This window comes from Pungitius pungitius, chromosome 14, assembly GCF_949316345.1.
Source record: "Pungitius pungitius chromosome 14, fPunPun2.1, whole genome shotgun sequence".
NCBI lineage: Eukaryota > Metazoa > Chordata > Actinopteri > Perciformes > Gasterosteidae > Pungitius > Pungitius pungitius.
The window spans coordinates 12,566,090-12,586,810 of record NC_084913.1 but is presented as its reverse complement, the minus strand read 5'-3'; the positions used below and the strand labels follow the sequence as shown (position 1 = coordinate 12,586,810).

Here is a 20,721-nt window from a genome sequence, read left to right as displayed (position 1 = left end):
TTTGTAAGAATACCAAAGGAAACCTGTTTCACTATAAATGATATGCCGCCATCTGTGGTTATTAGACATTTATCTCTGTAATACACCATCCATAACGTCATTTTTAAGACTTTCTCTGTTGAAACAAACTCATTATCAACTGCAAAAAAATTAGAAAAACAAAAACTTCAAGATCAAGACAATCAAAAGATTTATATTTTCTATTCTACCTTAAATTGGAAAGCAGGACTTTATTTTTGCTCAGCATGAAAAACAGAGTCATTCATAATGTTTGAATAACAGCCGTGCAGAGTACATTGCATCAGGCCCGTTAGGTCGTCAGGTTACTGTAATTACTGAAGAAAACATCAGCTGTTTCCAGTTACCCAATTTTGTGACTCTAATTGATTTAACTTATTGGCTTCAAACTAAGATTCACATAAAAGCTGCAGTGTCTCAGAGCATCTGACCAAATTAGCATGTGTCTGTCATGAGTTTAGAGATATTTCCCAAGCTCTCGCGTTGATCAAGGTGTCATCCCTTTGATTTTTAGGTTCTCCTGACAAAGAAGCCACCGCTACTGCAGCGCAGAAGGACTCGGACACTTAACTGAAACTTAAAATGATGTCTTAAAAGTAGAACTCTCTTCTCTAAAAAGGTGACAGAATGTTTTGACAGGAAATCACATCTGCTGCGATAAAGTGCTCACAAAAAACAGTAGCTTCTTCTTAAATTATTATTAGTTAAATAATGTTCTATCTCTTCTGACAGTTCAGTACGACTTACAGCAAAATCACAGATCCTGTGCATCAAGAATGCATTCTTTGGAAAAACGTATTATCTGCAATTTGCAACATTTTCCAACTTGTGTGTCCTCAGACTTGTAAAAGGATATATATACATACATAAAATAAATGACTTTGCCACCCTTATTGAAGCAACTGATGCCCCAGTGGCACTTGGATGATTATATTATTGTGAGAGGTGATGACAGACCAACATCCCACAGCATCATATGTCCTCTGCAATGAGCAGACGTGTCCGACCTCCTTCTCACCTGTAAGACTAAGCTCCAACTTCCCCATTAAAGTTACTTACTAAAAAAGCAATCATATTCAAAAACAAAATGAGGATGAATGTGTAACTTTATTCATGACAGAGATGTTTTATTTCCCATCACATCATTCTGCGGTTTATTTATGACTTTTAAGTTTATAAACTGAAAACCGGAGATGGAGGACAAGGTGTGTTTTTTTCCTACTTCCTCCTTCTTCCTTAGTGTGATAAAGCGAGAGGCGGGCCGAGTCGGGCCGGGCCGGGCCGGGCCGGGCCGGGCGGGCTCGGCTCAGGCTCATAGGCTTCATGTGATTCCGCAGGGAGGTGTTGGGTTATAAAAGACCAGTTCAACCTCCAGCTTGTGTTTGAGAGCTAAACGTCCTCTCGCGGATCTGTAGCGGATTGCCTTTCCCCCCCCCGGTGCGCATTTGGGATCTTTCCATCACTTGTGACGCGCTGCAGCTCCGGTAATGGGAGACGCTCAGTCTGCGCCACGGGAGGGCGAGGAGGATGCAGCGGATGGGGAGGAGAGCGGGAAGGTGGATGATGCTCAGACTCAGCGGAATATCGAAGACAAGGTACCCCCCCCCCCCCCCCCCCCCACATAATGCAGATAACCCAAGCCGAATCGTATCTATAATGATGTTTTGTCGTCATCTGCATATTTTCAGCAACACATTCTTTTGGTACAAAGCCTTTGTCACGTGTCATTAAAATGCTGACTCTGGAATGTGTCTGGAGCTGTTTGCCAACGTGTCCCTTCCCTAAGAAGAGGAGAAAGTGCTTGTGAGCACACTCACTTTATTCAGCTGCAGAATGGATTTATTAAAAATGTTTCTTTTTAAATTGTCTTGCAAGTGCTCCATCTTTATTTTTGGTAGTTTGGGGCTAAGTCTGCTGTTAGTGGATTTCTCTGTGTTTATTATTGATCAATCAAGGTTTTGTTTGCATTCATTGCGTATGAAAGGAATGAGAGGAAAATTGACCTTCCATCCTCAGACGAACCGAGTAAAGCCCAGAGGAGAGGTAGAATTTCCTCTTTGCTGCACTCTGCAGAAGGCAACATCGATTACTTGTGTATTACAGCATCACTTGGCCATGCAGAGCAGGAATTAGACAGCACTGGGTGAATGGAAATTATGACCATAAGTTTGTGTTGATATCATTTTATGTTTTAATCTTTGTGACTTGGGTGAGGACATGTTGGATGTGGATGTAATAAGTGGATATGTCACTATCATTGAATCTAATATCTAGACTATTATCAAATATTTCCGTTTCCTAATGACTTGTAAACAATAATTTAAGTGCTATGTTCTGTCACACGATTCTGTAGTTCAAACCGCTTTAACAAGTCTGGTTCGCTTTAAGGCAATTTATCATTTTGGTTCACGGATGACTACCTGTTCACAGCATCTACAGTACACATGTGATATGTGAAGCTTTAAATGGAAATCAGCTGACAGTCATGCATGGTCACATTGTGAGGCTGGATCTCTGCATGTGTACGGTTGTTGTTGTTGTTACACTTAGGGGGTGTATAAGCTGGATCGGTGTCACCTTAAGAATATTATAATGTTTAAATTAATTTCATCAGAGTTTCAAAGGCTGCTGAATGCCATTAAACTAATTATATCTGATTCATCATACACATTACACACAAGTGTGCGTCACCTTTTTGTGTGTATTATGTGGGGTCAACGTGTTCAAACATGTGAAGTGAATTATTGTCCGACAAAGTCGTAGCAGCTATAAGCCGTTGCCATTGGAGCCATACAGATATTTGTATAGCCGCTTAATTATTGTTTTTGCTCATGGTAAAGAACACATTTTTTCTTTCCCTGCTTAGACTTTCACCAATAATCTGGTTTAAGGATTAGAGAATCTGACAATAAGGGTTGTTAACTGTAGGTTGTTAAATAGGACTTTGGAACCTCAGTTAATTAAAGATTGGAATTGTTTCTTTTCATATAAGTCTGATGGCTTTATCTTATTACTGTCGCTTGCAGCAGTTGTTGCTGCACATTTTTTATTTTAAAAATGTACATACAAGGAAATGTTTCAAATTGACTGCTAAAAGACAAAACATTTTTTTATTGTTTGTTTTACATACAAGCTATCTTTGACATAAAAGCAAGTTGTATGTTTGAATTCTGTGTTTTTTTTCAGCCTCTCAAAAACAAAGGGCAGATTTCTGAGATCAATGGAAAAGACGACAGCTCTAAAGCAGAAGTCAATGGCCACTGTGAGAATGAGGTCGCTGCAAAAGGTAAGTGCTCTAACACTACTTAACTACTTATTGATGGACAACGTCAGCATAACTTGGATTTCATGTTTGTCATCATTTTATAGAGTTCTTGCTCACCAAGTACTAATTCATTTATTTCCTTGTTTAGCTGTCCTCTCACCCGACGAAGATGTCTCACAAACAGAAACACCACTTAAAGAAGAAACACTATTAGAAAATGCTGAAATAAATGAAAAGGAATCGCCCAATGAAGCTGATGTTAATGAAGATATACCCCTGGAAATTACTGAAATGAATGCAAAGCAGAATGACATTAATGAAAGTTTTAGGAGATTTTTCAGTAACATTGGTTTGAAATTGACAGTAAAAAGGGGCTCAGGTGAAATCCCAAAAGATGTACCCAATGATACCAACAAAGAAGAACCAAACAGACCAGACAGGGTTGAGGATACCACAAAAGAACAGAATACTGATGTGAACATGGCCAAGGAGTCATGTGATAATGATTCAACAACATGTCCAACTCTGACAGATGTCACATCGGAGGAAGTTCTTGAAAATGCGGAGGAGAAAGAGGTTGAAACCAAGGTAGAGGTTGAATCTGACAATGGCAATGCAGCAATGACTTCACCTCCAGGAGGAGATGTAAACCGACATACCACAACTGAACAAAAGCCCCGTTCCACTTCTCTATCTACTCCCAAAGAAGAAGTTGTTGTCTTATCTCCTGTTAAAAGATTTTTTACATCAGGACTTTTTTCTGGACTACGGAAGAAAAAGAAGCCTGCAGAAGATGAGACAATGGACAAAGAAATGAACGATTCAGGCAAAAAGGAGGTCGTACAGAACATAGACGGAACAGTACAAGACCAACAAGAGGATAAAGAGGATATCGGTCTCGGTGTTGATGCAGCTGCCGTTGAGACGGACGATGAGGAACATGAACTAAAAGGGGAGATCCTGTTGACAGCTCAGCCGTTGGACGCATCCACGGATTCATCCAGCATTTTTGTCATTGCGCCTGAGCTTTTGAGTTCTCAAGAAAAGGACAAAGTCCAAGCCAGTCCTATGAAAAGGCTGCTGTTGGGGTCAAATTTGAAGAAACTATCCAAAAAGCAAAGAAGCAGGAGATCCAGTGATGCAAAAGTGTCCAACTCTGAAGAACACGAGACAGATCACCTCCTATCATCTACTGAGAAGGCCGAGAATCAGAAGGAAGAAGTTTGTGTGCAACCCTCTAGAGAGACAGCCGGAGAGGAGGAAGGTGCATGGGCTTCCTTTAAAAAGCTTGTGACTCCAAAAAAACGCCTAAGGAAATGTTCCCTCAGTAGCGAAGGTACACAAATCCCCGATTCAGCAGAGGAACAAAAACCAAGCGAAGGAGGACAAGTGTCAGACCACAGCACAGAAGAAGGCAAAAAACGAAAAGACTCATCTGTTTCATGGGAATCTGTCCTTTGTGGATCCGCAAGGATAAGAAGCCGAAAAACGTCAGATTCTGAAGATGAAACACCTCAAATTGAAATTGAATTGAATTTAAACAAGCCAGACGGTGGATCTAAATTAGACGTAAAAAATGAGGTTGATGAAATGTTTGCACATTCCTCCAAACAAGCAGGAGGTCCTTCAGAGGGCAACGGAGCGTCAACGTGGCAATCACTTAAAAGACTTGTGACCCCTAAAAGGAAAGCCAAGGGTGAAGATGAAAGCAAAGACGATGTACAATCGGATAGTGACGTTACTCAAGATGAGGCCTCATTGTCAAGAAAGAAACTGCTACCAAGACGAAAAAAAAGGAAGTCCGCTAAAAAGCAGGACCAGGTATCTTCAGATGAGACTGATAAGGAAGCAGCTTCAGGTGAAGAAGACTCCGACACACCAGCCGTGGTTCCATTGTCTGAGTTCGATACAGATGAGACAGAGGTTTGTATACAACCACATGCAGACGTAGAAAGTCTTCTCCCCAACGAAGCAGACTCTGAAATCCAGCAGGACCCTCTTGATCCGAAGGCTGAACCGGTCCTAACTTGTGACAATCTGATAAGTGAAACAAAGAAGGCCCAAGGAAATAACGGCGCTTCAGAGAATCAGGCGACTACAACCCGTGCTGGGGACGAAGAACCTGATGATCTCACCGAATCAATCAGTAAACAGCAACTCAGTGACATCCCGGAGGAGGCCACCCCAGCTTCGGTCACAGAGGAGGCGGCTAGAGATGATACGATAGCGGACGACCTGATAGAGATCACATCTGAAGCCATTACTGCTGCAGAACATTTAGATATTACTCTGGCAGATGAAACTGAAATGATCTCTGCAGTTTCCCAGTTATCTTCAGAGTCTTCCAAAACGTCCGGCAACACAACACCGGTCCCAGCACAATATGTGGTTGAGGAAACAGATGTGCTTCTGTACCAGGTTGTCGAAACCATCTCCGGAAGTCCAGAGGCATTTCCGGTTTGTTCATATGAATTAAGATCTGAAGGAACAGCCTTTTCTGTCTCACATCAAATACTGGAAACATTTGTAAAGGAAGAACCTACAATTCTGGAATTACACAGAAGTTTAGAGGCTACTGAAATTGACACAGACCTAAAGCTTGTGGAGCTGGACACAACAATTGAAGGTGTAAACACCACTCAAATGGAGAGCATATTTGAAGTCAATGACTCTGTTAGTACAGAGGTTGTATCAGAAGTTCCTACTGAGGAGTTTAACACTGCTGAAATGACTGAAGATGAAGTAAAAGAGGTTGACGTTGCTCATCCAGAATACGTCATAACAGAATTAGAAGATGTTGAAGAGAATATAAATGAATTAGCTGAAGTGGACGAAACTGCCCCGGATAAAGGTTCTCTTGTTGAGGCATGTCAAATTGAAACAGAGCCCCCGAAACTAGACTCTCAAGAAGCAGACTTTGCTGCAAAAGTGGCAGATGAAACTATAGATGGGGCTACGGAGCAGGAGGTCCGATCTGAGGACCTCCAACAACCCGTAGAGGTGGAATATTTGCCAGAATTAGCAAATGAACAAACTCTCAAATTAATAAATCAGTGTGTTCCATCACTTGAAAAGGACATAACATCAGAGGTCATTCCAGCAGGCGAAACCATTACAAATGAACTCAAAGATGAATTAGAAACATATGCTCTCCAACCTGAACATGTTCATGTACCAGAAGAACCAGAAGCTGAGAAAGCATCCACATCAGACCCCGAGGAAGGCAGCCTTCAATCCCCAACAGAGGACGTCAAATCAGAAGACACTCTGCCAGCAGAAACAGTTACAGATGAACCCAACCTGGAAGATGAGCATCTCACAGGAGTCAGTGTTGACCCAGAAAACCAAGAAGTGGATCCTATGAAAACTGTTCAATCCCTTCAAGGAGAAGTAATATCAGATACTGTTCCAGGAGGAGAAACAGATGATCCCCAAAAGGAAACATTGCTTCTCACTGAAACCAATCCTGAGCCAGTGGACGCTTCCGCAACTGGACAAGATCAAGAAGTGTTAAATGCTGTTCATGCAACAGAAATAGCTTCAAAGGAGGGCAGTGTGCAATCATTTGAAAAAGAGCTGATATCAGTTCCAGATGGAGAAACAAGTACAGGTGAACCCAAACATTCAGCAGAGGTTCTCACTGATGGCAGTGTTGAGCCAGAAAACCAAGAACTACGTGTGATTAGTATGAAAAAAGGTCGAGCACCGAAACCAGATTCAGAAGATGAGAGCATTGGTTCACTTGAGGAAGAGTTTCTACCAGTGAACGTTCCAGAGGGAGAAACCGATGAGCCCACGGAGGAAACAACACGCCTACCCGAAGCCAATCGTGATCCAGTGGACGCTTCCAAAACTGAACATGTTCAAGAATCAGAAGTACTTGAGGCTGATCCACAAACAAGATTAGATTCAGAGGAAGTCAGAGTTTCATCAGAAAGAGAGGAAACCAAATCAGAAGACGTTCCCCTGGAAGAATCGGTTACAGATGAACCCAAACAGTCAGCAGAGGTTCTCCCTGAAGTCAGTGTCGAGCCAGAAAATGAAGAACTTCAGGCGAATGATATGAAAATGATTCAAGTAACAGAAACACCAGAAGTCATTCAAACACCAATATTAGATTCAGAAGGTGATGTTCAAACATTTGAAAAAGAGGTGATATCAGAAATTCTAGATAAAAAAGCAGATGAACCCAAAGAGGGAACAATATGTCTATCTGAAGACGTCGTTGTGCCAGTGGATGCTTATCAAACTGAACACGTTAAACCCAAAGCTCTTCCAGCACCAACCTTAGATTCAGAGGAAGGCAGCATGCCATCACCAGATGAAGACGTCAAATCAGAAGACATTCCAACAGCAGAGACAGTTTCAGATAAACCTGAAGAGTCAGCAGAGATCCTCCCTGAAGTCAGTGTTGAGCCAGAAAACAAAGAACTAGTGAAGGTTATGGAAACTATTCATGCAACAGAAGAATTCGATGCTGTTCAAGCACCTACATTAGATTCAGAGGTGGGCATTGCCCAATCACTATCACTAAACCTTCCACAAGAGGAACCCGTTCCAAATGAACCCAATGAGATAGAAAAGCCTCTCACTGAGGTCTGTGTCGAGCCAGTGGACGCTTCCGAATCTCAACAACCTCAAGAACCAGAAGTAATTCAGTCTGTACAAGCAGCCGCAGCAGATCCAGAGGAATGCAGCGCTCAATCACTTGAAAAGAAGCTTATAGCAGACGACGTTACAGAAGGAGAAACAGTTACTGAGGAACCCAAACAAGAAGCTTTTTCTCTCACTGAGGCCAATCTTGAGCGAATGGATCCTTCCACAACTGGACAAGAAACACAAGTACTTCAAGCTGAACCAGCAGCCCCACTAGATTCAGAGGGGGCTGTGCTTCTTTCACATGGAAAGGAAGTAATATCTGGGGATATTCCAGTAGTGGAATCAATTACAGATGGGCCCGAACAGGAAAATGAAGTTGAGCCAGAAAAAATACCAATAGAAGCTCCCAAAACCGAACATGCTCAAGAACCAGAAGCATTGGCGTCTGACGTAATGGATCGTCTAACTGAAACAAAAATGGCTGCAGGGACATCGACGTCTATGCAGGTAGTCACAGAAAGTGTTGAGGGAGGAACGACTCTGTTAGATGACGTCCCTAAACCCGACATTGGTCGTGTCGTTGCTTCAGTTACAGATGAAGGTGTTGCACCACCGGAACCCTCTTTAGAGAAAACAGAGAGCACTGCACGGGATACCGGGATGCTGCAGGAAGATCACATGCCTATAGTTATAGACGAGTTACTAACATCAACGGCAGCTTGTGCATCCGAAAAGACTGTATTGACCGAAGACACTCCAGCATCAGGTGCAGACAATGCTGCAGTTACAAATGAAACCAAACACGCAGAGCATCCGAGCGCAGCGCGAGCCGCTGATGAAGGACCAAAAGAAAGTGAGCGTTCAGACACCGAGGTAAAGACCTCCCCCGTTGAGCACGCTGCGGTGGCGCCAGTAGTTGTGTGTAACGTGAAAGATGTCTCGGTTGCAATACCCGATATTTCGATAGAGCAAACATCCCCCGTCACTGAACCCCTGAGGGAAATAGTCACACGGGAGCTAATGTCCAAAGAGCACGTCGAAACCTCCGCGCCGATGGTGCCGGACGAGGAGGCCGTGGCGGCCGAGGAGAGCAGCGCGGTTGTGACGATGCATGTGCCATCGGTGGAGTTAGAGGACAACCACAGAATTCAAGTACAGGTCGTCGGCCATGATATGAAATCAGCCGAGTCGAGGGTGGACGCGGTGCTGGAGGTTGGGATAACTCAAGTCAAAGAAGTCATCGACGCTTGTCACGGCGACGCTGAAGAAGTGAGCGATCACTACGCGACTCCACAGATTGAAGAGGAATTCATTCATGAGCACGACAAGGCGACCATTGAAGGAGTCATTCTGCACGCAAAGGAAAACCTTCCAGAGAAAGAAGCCGGGACACCGGTTGTCAACGTGGAACAAGAAGGCGTCGAACAGCCGGATGCTGTGACGGAAGAGAGCGAGGCGGGGGAAAGTGAATCAGCATTTTCCCCGGAAAGACAAGAGTCCACGGTGATCAGGGACGTCGCTGAGGCCGAGGATCTCATGCTCACCGCTGATATTCCAGCACGTCTACATGTCCCTGTCCATCCTCAAGGAGACGAATCGGAGGAAACTAAAGCAGACGAGCTCAAGGAAGCACAAACGATCCAAACTCCGGTTGTAACCCCTGCTAACACTGAGGTCATCTCGTCCATAGGTAACGTGGACTCCTCTCCAAGTCTTTCCATTGAATTGAAACTTAACATAAGTTTTGGCCAAGCAAATAAACCAGCTTCCCCACCGCCTACAACAGAAAGATCTGGACCTGCGAACGAGGCAGACATGTCCGAAGTCGGAGTTCATGCAGTAGCGGTGGAACCCGTGAAGACAGCCAAACAGATAGAGTTAGCGGGGGTCGCTGTTCAGGGCACCGCAAACACAGATGCAGCAGAAAATATGGATTCAAAGGAGAGGTGCGTGATTGCATCTCAACCCGTACTGCTGCATATCAGCATCCAAGCGATGGAAGCAGAAGGAGAAGAAATGAAATCACCAGAGACGGTGACCTCCAGTGTCCAGGCCACAGAAGCCCAACAACCAGTGAGGCAAACAGAGACAACGGAAGTGTTCCCCACTCACACAGTACTCTCTGAGGCTTGTGAGCAACAAACAGAAGCGAAAAAGCCCGCTAATCAAAACGAGGAGGACCAGGATGTGTGGATGGATGCCGAGGAAGATGTCTGCACGCAGGAGAAAACCGAGGCGTGCCGTCTGCAGCTGGAGGAACCTCCAAGAGAGGCCGAGGCAGGACTTAAACCTGTGGTTGAAATGGAAGAAGAAAGTCAACAGAAAATGCCCCAGACAGCGGAAAGATGTGGAACTGATAGTGAATGTGAGGATTTTGCTTTTGCACCAGAGCTTCCTGAAAGTGAAACTGTGAGAGTCACAACAATGGAGTGAAAATAATTCTGCTCACCGTCAGTGTCCCAAACCGGTGAGCCTTTCCCTTTATTCTTGTTTTGCAATATTTCTCCCATTGATTGACCTTTTCTCACAGTGCACTTAAACCATACATCATATTTAGTGGAATGTCGAAAAATAATTAATGCAATGTTACCTTTTTTTTCTTTCAAGGTTGGACAATAAAAAAAGGTCACATAGGTTTGTAGGAAGTTACATCAAAGAGAAACACAGACGGCAGTAGAAGAACTTTGTGCGAAACATCATTCTTTTGCTTTTATTTGATATTATGACAACTTATTATCATAATGTGTGTGATTAATCAGCTAATCTATAGAGAGTAACATCTACGCTTGGCTCAGGGTGCATGCAGCGTGATTCTAAAAGTTTGGAAGTGAACTCCTCTCAAACCAAACCTTTATTTGTGGTATTGCATTGCACTCTCACGCATTGTTTCTATATTGTAGAGTTTTCCATTCAGGTCTGGGGTTTTCAATTACAAACCATCTTTTGCAGAGATTTATCTTGATCTTTTTTTAAATTAATATATATTTAAATTTATGTCTAATATCTAGCATTTGTGTGTTACAAATACGTCTGTAAAAATCATTAATTCCTGATCTTTATGAGCCCGGCACCGGACAAATTCCTTTTGACCAAAGAGGGGCTATCACTACATGTAGATATTTGTTTGTTTTTTTGTTTGCTATTATTCCTTTATTAACCATTTCACTTGAAACATGCTCGTATGATATCTATGCAGGTAAAGACTACAGCCCGAGCTGCACATACTACTATTACTGTGTATTATCTTGTACATAATGGGGGGTTTAATGCTTATACAGGCTCATGCACTAATGTTTAATCTACCAGACTTTTTTAACTATGTCAAGTGGATTGTTTTTGTTGGACGTTAGATTAATCTTCGCATAGGTTTCTGTCATTAATTCAGTTGTAATCAGCAAAGCCTTAAACAATGACAGCAGCTGCTCAGTGGTTAAACATCAAGCGTCTTCCGAGGATTTCTTTCCACTTATACTTTAATGGAAAAGTCTTGCATATCTTTGATGTTAAATATCTACAAAATGCAAAACATAAACCTGAGGTAGATATCTTTATATATTTGCATATATGTTATGTATAAAATAATATTTTATTGGAATAAATTGATACCTGGATATACTGCAATCTCTTATTGTATATTTGAAACTAATGATCACAAGTTTTTTGATGTGTCATTATACTTGACACATCTTAAGATAATATTTTAAATGCAAACTCTAAAAACAGTCAAACGTTTGAAACATGTATAACACTTTATTGCATTTTTTATAATACAGTACTCACAGTTGGAGTTCCTAAACTAACACATTTGAATATATTAGCGCATTTGTTGTTTTTTATACTGCTAGCATACCAGAAACAAAAAAAATGTCACAGATTGAAGTGAGTCTGTACCATCCCCGAAAAACCTCTTTCACACTAAGTCATTCATAAGCTTTGTCATATAATGTACAGTTTTAATGGTTTATGTTAAACATTTGACTCCCTTTGGTGAAAAAGTCCCACTGATGCAGTTTGTTATCTTCAGCAAATAGTCAAGACGGAAAAAATGAGTGTGTGTTGCTGAAATGTAAAATGTAATGTAAGAAATGAAAAAACATTCAGGTCCCCTTCTCGAGTGCATTTTCTTCCATAAAATACAAGCCACTGACATGGAGTTAGGGTTACCGTAACTACCGTAACGTAGTCCTTCATGATTTGTGCATTGTCAGAAGAGCTAATTAGAAGATCATCTTTGCCAGTTCAAACATAACCTGCAAGACAACAAACAAACAAACTAAATATTTTGACAAATTAACTCACTAATATTAAAAAGCAAGGGGCACGAAGGATCTCTTATCTCCTTACCTCAATAGCAATGAGAATGATTATCATCCACTCCAACCTCAGGCTGTGCTTCTCACTCAGGTGGCTCCTCATCAAATCTGTCAATTGTGAACAATGTTCTAGCTTCTCATTCACAACCTAAAACACAGAACATTTTCATTTAGATCATTAGAAAAGTCTCTACATTCAAACTGTTTCTATTCTCATGAGCGGCTTTATTTACGTTGACTCTGCGGCTGATGCTGAGGAACTGGCACGTCTTATCGTAGAGCTTTTCCAGGTTTTCTCGGTCCCAGTAGAAATCAGGCGTGATGAGCAGGTCAGACCTCAGGTTTATGCAGTGTCTGTCAAAAGGGTTTCAAACAAAGTCTTTCATCCAAGCAGACCCACAATCGTTGTTGCAAATGCAATTAGCTGACAGGAGAACATAACACTGAGTGGAAATAACAACTAAATACAACTGCTTCTGATATCCTTACAAATACGGTAAACGGTATTTACAAAAACAATTATCAATCTGAGGATGAAGGGTCTATGTTCTCTCTGAACATACTATTTAAGGATTACAGAACTTACCTTAAGGTGAAAAGTTCCCCTATCTTCTTCATAACCTCTGCAGAAGACAATTGAACTCTTTTTCCAGACTTCAGCGTCTAACGGGATAAACAGGTAAGGAGATTAGCACTAAGCGGAGGGCTGATGCATGCTCTATCTTACGCCATTACAACCATTACAAATAATCCATTATTTCCAATGTATTCCTGCCTGCTCTTAAGTGTCCACTGTACCTCTGGAATTGATTGAATGGACTCCACAAAGTTGTCTAAAAACACCTCCCATATAGCCAGCTTCACTAGGAAATAAAGCATGTGGTTAGTGTCCGTCCCAGTACATACCAAGTCATATCCCAGTGGCTTAAGGTCAGAGTGCTGGCTCTCACCTGACAAACAAAGTGCATTTGAAAATGCATATTTCTCCAGAACTGCTTCATGTTGATCCATATTGTCATTCAAGATAAAGTTGCCGCGCTCAAGCTTTGTGTTTCCCCTGATGAAAAGAGGTAAAAAGTGAATGGAAAGTATGAGGTGTCTTCTGCAAATACAATGTATTTGTAAAAAGCAAGTATCAACGTACTCGCCAACAGTGTAGTTGATTTCCTCGTTTTCCCAGTGGACTAATGCTACTTCATAGGGCTGGATCTCATGATGTTCCAGTATTCTCAACACCCTTTTGACCTGTGAGGACAGAAGAAGCATACATTGTCAACGATGTGTGCTGCAGCAACAAATTTCCTTAGGAAATTACAATTAACTAAATGTACACATTTTACCATTTTCTCTTCAACATTCCAGAAAACAACTGAGCCTTCCCTGAAATTATAGACAGAAAAGGTCAGTCAGTAATTTCACAAAGAATGTAGAGAAAATTGCTGTAACATTGTAATTACAGCAGGATATAAATGTATTTTTTACCCCGGTGGCAATACTATTTGTATTTTTTAAATGAATGATAGTGATTACAATTATTTAATATAATTAATATAATTATTTTTATCCAAACCTTGATTTACTTTACTAACAAAATAAGCCAAACTATCAGTGGATCAACAGGACATATAAAACATAAATCTAAACTTAGATAGATCTGGAAATATTAGAACAAAGAAAACTTGTTGTTGATACTTGATTCTAGTTCAGTATTTCAGTACTACCTCAGTAGTATTAAGGGTTGCACGCCCAGCCATATCTTAAACCCAATGTTTACAGAGCAATACATTAACATTTTTCATATTCAAATTCAAGAAAAATCACTTTAAAAACAAAAACATTTCTACCTGAAGAAGAACACTACAGCATCATCATCTGGTTTCGCAGCCGTGTCTGTGCTTATCACAAGCACATTTGAGGCATCTGAAATCAATACAATTGATATTATTTTTTTCATTAAATGTGGTTCCTCCAAGCAACATGTATCCTATTTAATACCCAGAGGAGGTTTTAGTCTATGAATACTTTTTGAATCATACCTCTCGGTAAATCCACCTCATGGAAGCCGTGGTTTATCAAGTCGTGGCAAAGTGTTGGCAAATGATACTGATCCGCTGTTGCGAAGGCAATACATTGCATCATATCCTACAGAGAAGCACAGGGACCAATGAATCACTGAAAGCAAGGCAGGGATCAACACTTCAGTCACTACCAGGCGACTGGATCACCTTGTCCACGTTGAGGGAAGGCTGATTGGCTCTGGACGGTTGCTTAGTTCTTGGTCCCTTGGGGACCCTTTTCCCGGGAACCGGTGCTGGTTTCAAACTCGGTTTCAACGCTGACTTCCCAAGGTCGGTTGAATAAAAACATTTCTGTCCAATTCCACATTTAGTCAGCGTCCCTGGGTCGCTTTTCAAAGTGCTGCCATTGCTTTCATATCCAAATAAAGCAGGCGGAACCGGTCTTGTGTGCTGCAGCTGCTGGTGAGGACTGTTCATGTGATGGTGGCTGGAAAGGATCCTCGGTGCACACAGGTTTGACTGAGCTCTGCGCGTGGGTTCGTACGCGTGTGGTTGGACAGGCTGGGAGAGGTGGACGCAGACTGGTTTCCACTCTACGGGCCGCCGGGCTCCCAATCTGGACCAAAACATCCGGGGAAGCATCTTAGCATCCACAGCTGTCCAGATGTGCTGCAACACGGGAAACAGCTGCCTGGGTCCCTTTGGGAGATTTTATACTTTATACTTGAAGGCATTACAAAGCGCTGGAACCACGTCGTGAATCTATTCGTAGATATAATAACGTTACATACATATATAAAAGGAAATGTTGATGTTAGAAATGGAGCGAGAATACTGACCTTGACAACACTAGATCGAGATCACAATGGTCACCGAGTCATACGATGCATCATATCAAACAAAACGGAGGAGTAAAACACTAAATAAATGCGTTTCGGTCCTTGCAGCTAACTTCCATCACGTAACAAGCCGACAGAGGCGGTAAATGGGCGAAGGTTACAGACGTCACACATGAGCGTGTAGAGAGGCTAGCTGCTATGTAGCCGCTGATTAGCTCACGGTAAATGAAAAAGAACCGATTCAACGCGTCACAAAACGGCGGGTCTTATTAATGTGCAAACCGGAGTACAGACTTTACTCTTTTAGTGACATAAAGGCTGTGTTTGCTGCATCTACGTGCTGTCTGCCAATAAAGTTTTGTTGCAGCTCATTTCCTGTTTATGGTGACGCAACAACGTGGTGACGTAATGACGTGGTGGCGAAGTTTGTCCCGAGGATGACTGGCAGGTTGAGCTTCGCTGTCAAGCTCCTTAGCTCCTGCAGCCCGGACCTCTGGGTCCACTGACAGCGTAATACATATCTTTCTAGTTTTCTTTAAAGTTAGAGTTAAACTAGCTATGTCAAACAAGATTAACTACTGCTAGGGTTAGACCACCATATCCATGACATTGTATTTTTTTACTTGAAGGTGAAGCTACCCAAAGCTCTTAGCACAGGTATTAAAATCAACATTTTTAATAGATCTCATCTTCTTGCTTTTATTATTGTGTATAATACGTATAATTTATGCTCACTGTTTTTATAAGAATAATTAAATTGAATTAAATTGTAATTTTCTTTTGAGATCTGTGTGTTGTCATTGACAACCCTCCTGGTGGAGCCAGGTGTTGCTTGTGTTTGGTGTTGCCAGGATGCTTCTAGAACATATGGAAAACTCTTTATGACACACATGTGTTATTGAACATGGACTAAATTGCACCTTATTGTCTAGCTTAGCTTCTTCACCGTCTTTTAACTTCACTGGATTCCCAGTGACTAAGAACTCTGGGGGTCACCCGGAGCGGTGGTCCTCTCCGTGAGGGGGGACCAGTGGGGGCAGTGGGTCGGCATTACCTCGGGTCATCCAGGATTCATAGAAGCGTAGTTACGAGCTAGAAAGATTGTTGGTGACCCCTCTCACCCCAGACACAACCTGTTTGTGCCCCTTCCATCCGGCGGGAGGCTGAGGTCCATCAGGACTAAGACCTCAGTTTCTTCCCTTCGGCAGTCGGGCTCAGCAACAGAGCCCGGGCCCCCCCTCACTGACTCTCACTCCATGTACATACACTAGTCACTTTAATTTGTCACTTTCTGTTGGCTGGTGCACTTTATTTTTATTTTTAACTTAACTAACCCATAGCATATATTCCATTATATTTTAATCTTATTCCTGCACTACGTTGTCTGTTGTCCATTGTCGTACTGACTCAGACAAACTCTACTCAAATGTTGATGTATTCTTGTGGTTTCAAAAGTATATCAAAAATAAAAGTTGTACAGTATCAAATCATACAACACTATATATTCCTATTTGTGTTTTCACAAAAGCTCAGTAAAGATATGATTCACTGAAACATTTTAGACATGTAAATCACATCAAATAAAAGGACGGACATGAACAATAGGATTTGGCATTCGTTGTTTTTGATGGTCGCATATACATACATCTTTCATATTTCTTTTGGACCATTATATACACATGTTAAATAATCCTGGACTGTTAAACATTTTGATACCCACAGTCATACAAAATATACAATACTATATTTCATAATTCTCAATTCTAAAGTTGTATCTTATATTTTGTTATAAAATAAAACAGCTAGATGTATAAAGACAATGGGTGAATGATGTTAAAGTTAAACTCTTGAAATGTGTCTGGCTTAGAAATTAAACCACATTGTTTGGCTCAAAAGAATCGTACATGAATCAATGTAAATGACAAGTAAAAATGGAGAATGTATGTAAATAAAATAAAAGATCAGAACTGCATGCAAAAATAAATGGTAAAAAAATAATTGCAAAGTAAGTTATATGAAATGTTTTGTTTAAAATATTGGAGTTTGAAGCTATATTTCAGCATTTACCTTTGGTGCTATCCACTGACAGATCTCTTCAGAAAAATACAACATGTCTATGAGTTCATCTCCAGTTCACTCATCCAGCACTGGCCACCGTGGCCCCTTAACTGACACATCATTACACTGAGTGACAAAGTGAGATGCTTGATCCTATGTGCTACACAATAAGGTATTAAATGTGGATGGCAGCTTATATTTCTGCAGCACAAATGGATGACCAAGATCACTCTCTCTCCCAACATGATTGACATAAAAGATATCAATTTCATTTCAGTTCAAGTCATTCGGATGCGTGGACACTGAAATGAAAGGTGCAGCCCGTCTACACTGGAGGTGGTCCGTTAGCGTAGCTCAGCATCGGGTAGAACGAATGAGCAAAGTTGTTGGATTGAGTGCAGTAGTCCTCCTCGGTCATCGGCAGCATGAAGGCGAAGACCAGTAGCAGGAGCATGACGAGGTGGAGAGGCAACGCGACCCAGAGGACACGCCACAGAAACGAGGATCCACCAACAGTCTCAGTGTCAGAATGGAAGGAAGCGGATCCAGCGTCGCTGCGAGACCTGCTCGGAAAAACACGCATTCACAACACAGCAGCACAGAGTCTCTCACCTCAACCCGTCGGAATGACCAGAATCCTGCTATCTGGTGATGCGATAACATCACAGCGGTCACCTTAAATAGGTCTCTATTTTATTTGCACAAAAATAAACTAAATGAAAGTAACCTACAAATGAAATGAGTCTAATTGAATAGACAAACTGAACTTTTCTGTAATCCAATATCCTTCTCTGCATACGCCTCATTGTTAAGCTGCTGTCCACCAACTTTCAATCCAAATAAAGCCTCAGTTCAGCGACAGAGGACCTGCGTGACAGCGCTCATGAGCTCCATGCTGTTTTCCAAACACAGTGTCGGGACATTGTTTCACACTGGGATCTACATGCTGACTGACACTGGGCGGCTAAACACAGTCACAAAGACACATAGAAGCGTACATACTTTACAATCCTGCATCAAACAAATACATTTAATATGTAAGCTTACGTTCTTTTGCAAAGGATGTAAAAGTCAAAATGCATGCTGCCATTAGCAGCTGAATAGTCACATGACTCTTTGAAAGTCCTGTTGGAAAATGCAAAGCATGCCGAGGGCAAGAGGAGCAACAGCAATTAGAACCAGACTCTTTAAAAAAAGTAGTGTAGGTCAGCGTTTCGAAAGAAAATATGTAGATTTGGTCTCTTTGCAGAGATTGATACCATTCTCCTTATTAAAAGGCCTGGAGGTACTGCTAGCCTGTGTTAGAAAGCTCCCAGCAGAAACATGAATTTCCCAGTGTCATACCAGTTAATTGTGTAATTTACAGTCACCATCACCCACAGCAAAAACGCTCTATTTTTATCCTCAAAGGATGGAAGCAGCTAAAGGGATTTATTGAAAAGAAGCTCACTTACACTACAAAAAAGTAAATGTATCTAAATTAAGAGAAGAGGCCTGCAGTACTCTCTAAATTATGAAGAATTTCATTCAAATGATCCCTGATTCCAGGAATGAATGGACATTATGTCACCCAACGTGCCCCTTACCACTTTACAAATGGAGACCTGAGACTCACAGGTGACAGACTGAGAGGGTGGGAGATGGTGAAAAGTTGATGAGAAAGCAGCAGCAGCAGCAGCAGAAGAAACGTTACACACGAGAGAGAGAGAGTGAGAGAGAAAGAGAAACTGCAGCCTTTGCATTGTTCATTGCAGACATTTACTGGCTCGGCAAAAAAAAAGTGTTTGTGTTTGAGCAACAGTAACAGCGAGGGATTGTTAGACATATAGAAATATTTGTGTTATTTAGGTAGTAAACGCCTGCTGGTTAGCGATATTAAGCAGCCGAGGAGGCCGTGCACCATCCCTCGTGAAACTCTTTCATCGAGGACGTGTGGGCTGCAGTGCACCTCGTCACAGAGCGTCTAGACTGACAGAAGATGATGGAACTCACTATCATGAGCCGCTAATCTGCCACAAAAACTGAAATTGGAATGATTCAAAATCTTCAAAAACCGTCCGGTAGGATTAAGATGATGTGCATCATGGGCGGATGAGTTCCATTATCTTCTGGGTGTGCTAGAAACCAACAGAAAGGTACCTGTGCTGTGGACTGCTCACAGAGGGTCCAGGCTGTGACAGACTACATTTGCCCCGTTGCTGTTTGCAATGAACAGGGGGGGGGGAGGTAAAAGAAAGAAAGTATGGTTCAGTCCAGGCAAATCAAGACAAAGCTACGGATGAAAAGAAAACTCCCAAAATGAAAGAAGAGTGGCAACAAAATCATATGAAAAGGTTGATTTTGTCAACTTTGATAACAGGGAATCTGGCCTTTTCAAAGTCCGTAATTACTTTGAAGTGCTTTGTCTTTTGCAAATAGGAGGCTATGAATTATTATGCAATGTGATGATTCTTAACAGTGACATTTGTCTACACACATAATATAAGCAGCGACATGCTTGGTAGACCATGAATCAATATTGATTCTTGTACCCTTCGATACAAAACAAGTATGATGTCATGCTTTATACATCATACTAGAGCTTATGCTTCTAATTTACATTTAGCAGTTTTATGATTAACAGTATTACCACTACAGGGGTCAAACCAGAAGTAGAGTGACAAGAAATTAGAGGAAAGTTTACTGGGGGAAAGAAGATTTGTAGGATAGTGTTTTTTACTTTTGTGCTGGAAGAGAAAAGGGTAGAACTGAAAAAGTCATTCAAGGAATAGTGTAAAGAAATGAAAAGTTCCCCTACTAGTCTTGTGGAATGCTTGCTCTGGGAATACACGGAATGCATGAAAAAGGTTTAGAAATCAGACAGAGGGAGTGTAGAGCAGGTTGTGGAGGTGTAGAAAGGTGTGAGGAGAGGTCTTGGGACGACAGGGTGAACGTGGTTTCAAACGGGGCATTTGGGGCACAGGTTCGTTATGCAGAGGGGCCACTAAACACCCGGCTTCACATGGAGCAGCATGTACTGGCAGACGTTTACGTTACCGATCGCCGTCGACTTGGCGTGCTCCTTCCTGATGCAGGACTGAGGGAACCGGAGGTGTCCAGATCATCAGCGGACGACCAAGACGAAAGATCCTTTCGAATGAAACGTTTCCACAAAATAGAGCGACACGTGAAAAAGAAGACCTTGGTAGGCAGATGGCAGCCTTCTGTTTCTTAAATCTACTTTAGGAAAGAAAGTCAATCTTTGTAAATCTAAAACCATGCACAGGTACACAGTGAAGATTCACCTGTTGACTGCTTGTGATGTCCAGAATCTTGGCCAGCTCTCTGAGGTCTCGGGTTACTTCCTTTAGCAGCATTTTGAGGCGGTTTCCAATAACATGAACCTTCTCTTTGGCCTCCAGGCAGTCGCTGCCCTGAGAGTTGACCAGCAACTGGAGGGACATGTCTTGCAGCGAGGCGACTTTGAGCTGGGAGTCCAGCAGCTCCTGACGGATTTGCTGCGGGCGATTGGGAATTTGAGACGTGAGTCTTACGTATTTCAATCAACTTAGATCTAAATGAGTGTAACTCATAACAGGAAGGAAAATGCACTGGAGGTTTGGGATGAAGAG

At 42.0% G+C, this 20,721-nt stretch overlaps 3 protein-coding genes across 17 annotated transcripts in view; 1 reads left to right on the top strand and 2 right to left on the bottom strand.

Annotated features, from left to right (window-relative positions):
• The first annotated feature begins 1,323 nt into the window (after nt 1–1,323).
• Nucleotides 1,324–11,460, top strand: akap12a (A kinase (PRKA) anchor protein 12a). The gene is made up of 4 exons (XM_037486737.2): nt 1,324–1,613; nt 3,205–3,304; nt 3,432–10,349; nt 10,490–11,460. Exons 1-3 carry the CDS (start codon nt 1,506–1,508, stop codon nt 10,313–10,315), a joined length of 7,092 nt encoding a protein of 2,363 aa, XP_037342634.2. The 5' UTR covers nt 1,324–1,505; the 3' UTR covers nt 10,316–10,349; nt 10,490–11,460.
• Nucleotides 11,461–11,608: 148 nt separating this feature from the next.
• rmnd1 (required for meiotic nuclear division 1 homolog) lies at nt 11,609–15,467 on the bottom strand. Of its 4 annotated transcripts, none has more exons than XM_062557252.1 (12): nt 15,053–15,467; nt 14,421–14,975; nt 14,232–14,337; nt 14,040–14,115; nt 13,536–13,575; nt 13,340–13,440; nt 13,146–13,252; nt 12,994–13,058; nt 12,782–12,858; nt 12,429–12,549; nt 12,227–12,343; nt 11,609–12,132 (listed from the first exon to the last, which is right to left on the bottom strand). In XM_062557252.1, the coding sequence occupies exons 2-12, from the start codon at nt 14,853–14,855 to the stop codon at nt 12,100–12,102; spliced, it is 1,278 nt and encodes a 425-aa protein (XP_062413236.1). In that variant the 5' UTR covers nt 14,856–14,975; nt 15,053–15,467; the 3' UTR covers nt 11,609–12,099. The 4 variants fall into 4 exon arrangements, 3 of the variants coding, with proteins under 3 accessions (XP_062413236.1, XP_037342671.1, XP_037342672.1); XM_037486774.2 differs by having other exon boundaries at nt 14,421–14,912; XM_037486775.2 differs by having other exon boundaries at nt 14,421–14,882.
• Nucleotides 15,468–16,654: 1,187 nt separating this feature from the next.
• The window catches only part of syne1b (spectrin repeat containing, nuclear envelope 1b), a 77,507-nt gene continuing 73,440 nt past the window's right edge, over nt 16,655–20,721 (bottom strand). For 10 of the 12 annotated variants that reach the window (XM_037486729.2, XM_062557247.1, XM_062557246.1 and 7 more), the window contains 4 exons: nt 20,395–20,607; nt 20,147–20,239; nt 19,250–19,308; nt 16,655–17,673 (listed from right to left, as the gene is read on the bottom strand). In XM_037486729.2, the coding sequence (XP_037342626.2) occupies nt 17,436–17,673; nt 19,250–19,308; nt 20,147–20,239; nt 20,395–20,607 (603 nt within the window). In that variant the 3' untranslated portion in view covers nt 16,655–17,435. The remainder of the gene's footprint in view (nt 17,674–19,249; nt 19,309–20,146; nt 20,240–20,394; nt 20,608–20,721) is intronic. The other 2 variants (XM_037486734.2, XM_037486735.2) reach the window with 1 other exon arrangement.

Coding starts and splice junctions, on each gene's coding strand:
- akap12a (XM_037486737.2), top strand. CDS start 1,506: ATGGGAGACGCTCAGTCTGCGCCACGGGAGGGCGAGGAGGATGCAGCG. Junction 1,614..3,204: donor AGCGGAATATCGAAGACAAG/GTACCCCCCCCC, acceptor GTTTTTTTTCAG/CCTCTCAAAAACAAAGGGCA. Junction 3,305..3,431: donor GAATGAGGTCGCTGCAAAAG/GTAAGTGCTCTA, acceptor TTCCTTGTTTAG/CTGTCCTCTCACCCGACGAA.
- rmnd1 (XM_062557252.1), bottom strand. CDS start 14,855: ATGCTTCCCCGGATGTTTTGGTCCAGATTGGGAGCCCGGCGGCCCGTA. Junction 13,253..13,339: donor ATCAACTACACTGTTGGCGA/GTACGTTGATAC, acceptor TCTTTTCATCAG/GGGAAACACAAAGCTTGAGC. Junction 12,859..12,993: donor CCATTCAATCAATTCCAGAG/GTACAGTGGACA, acceptor TTATCCCGTTAG/ACGCTGAAGTCTGGAAAAAG.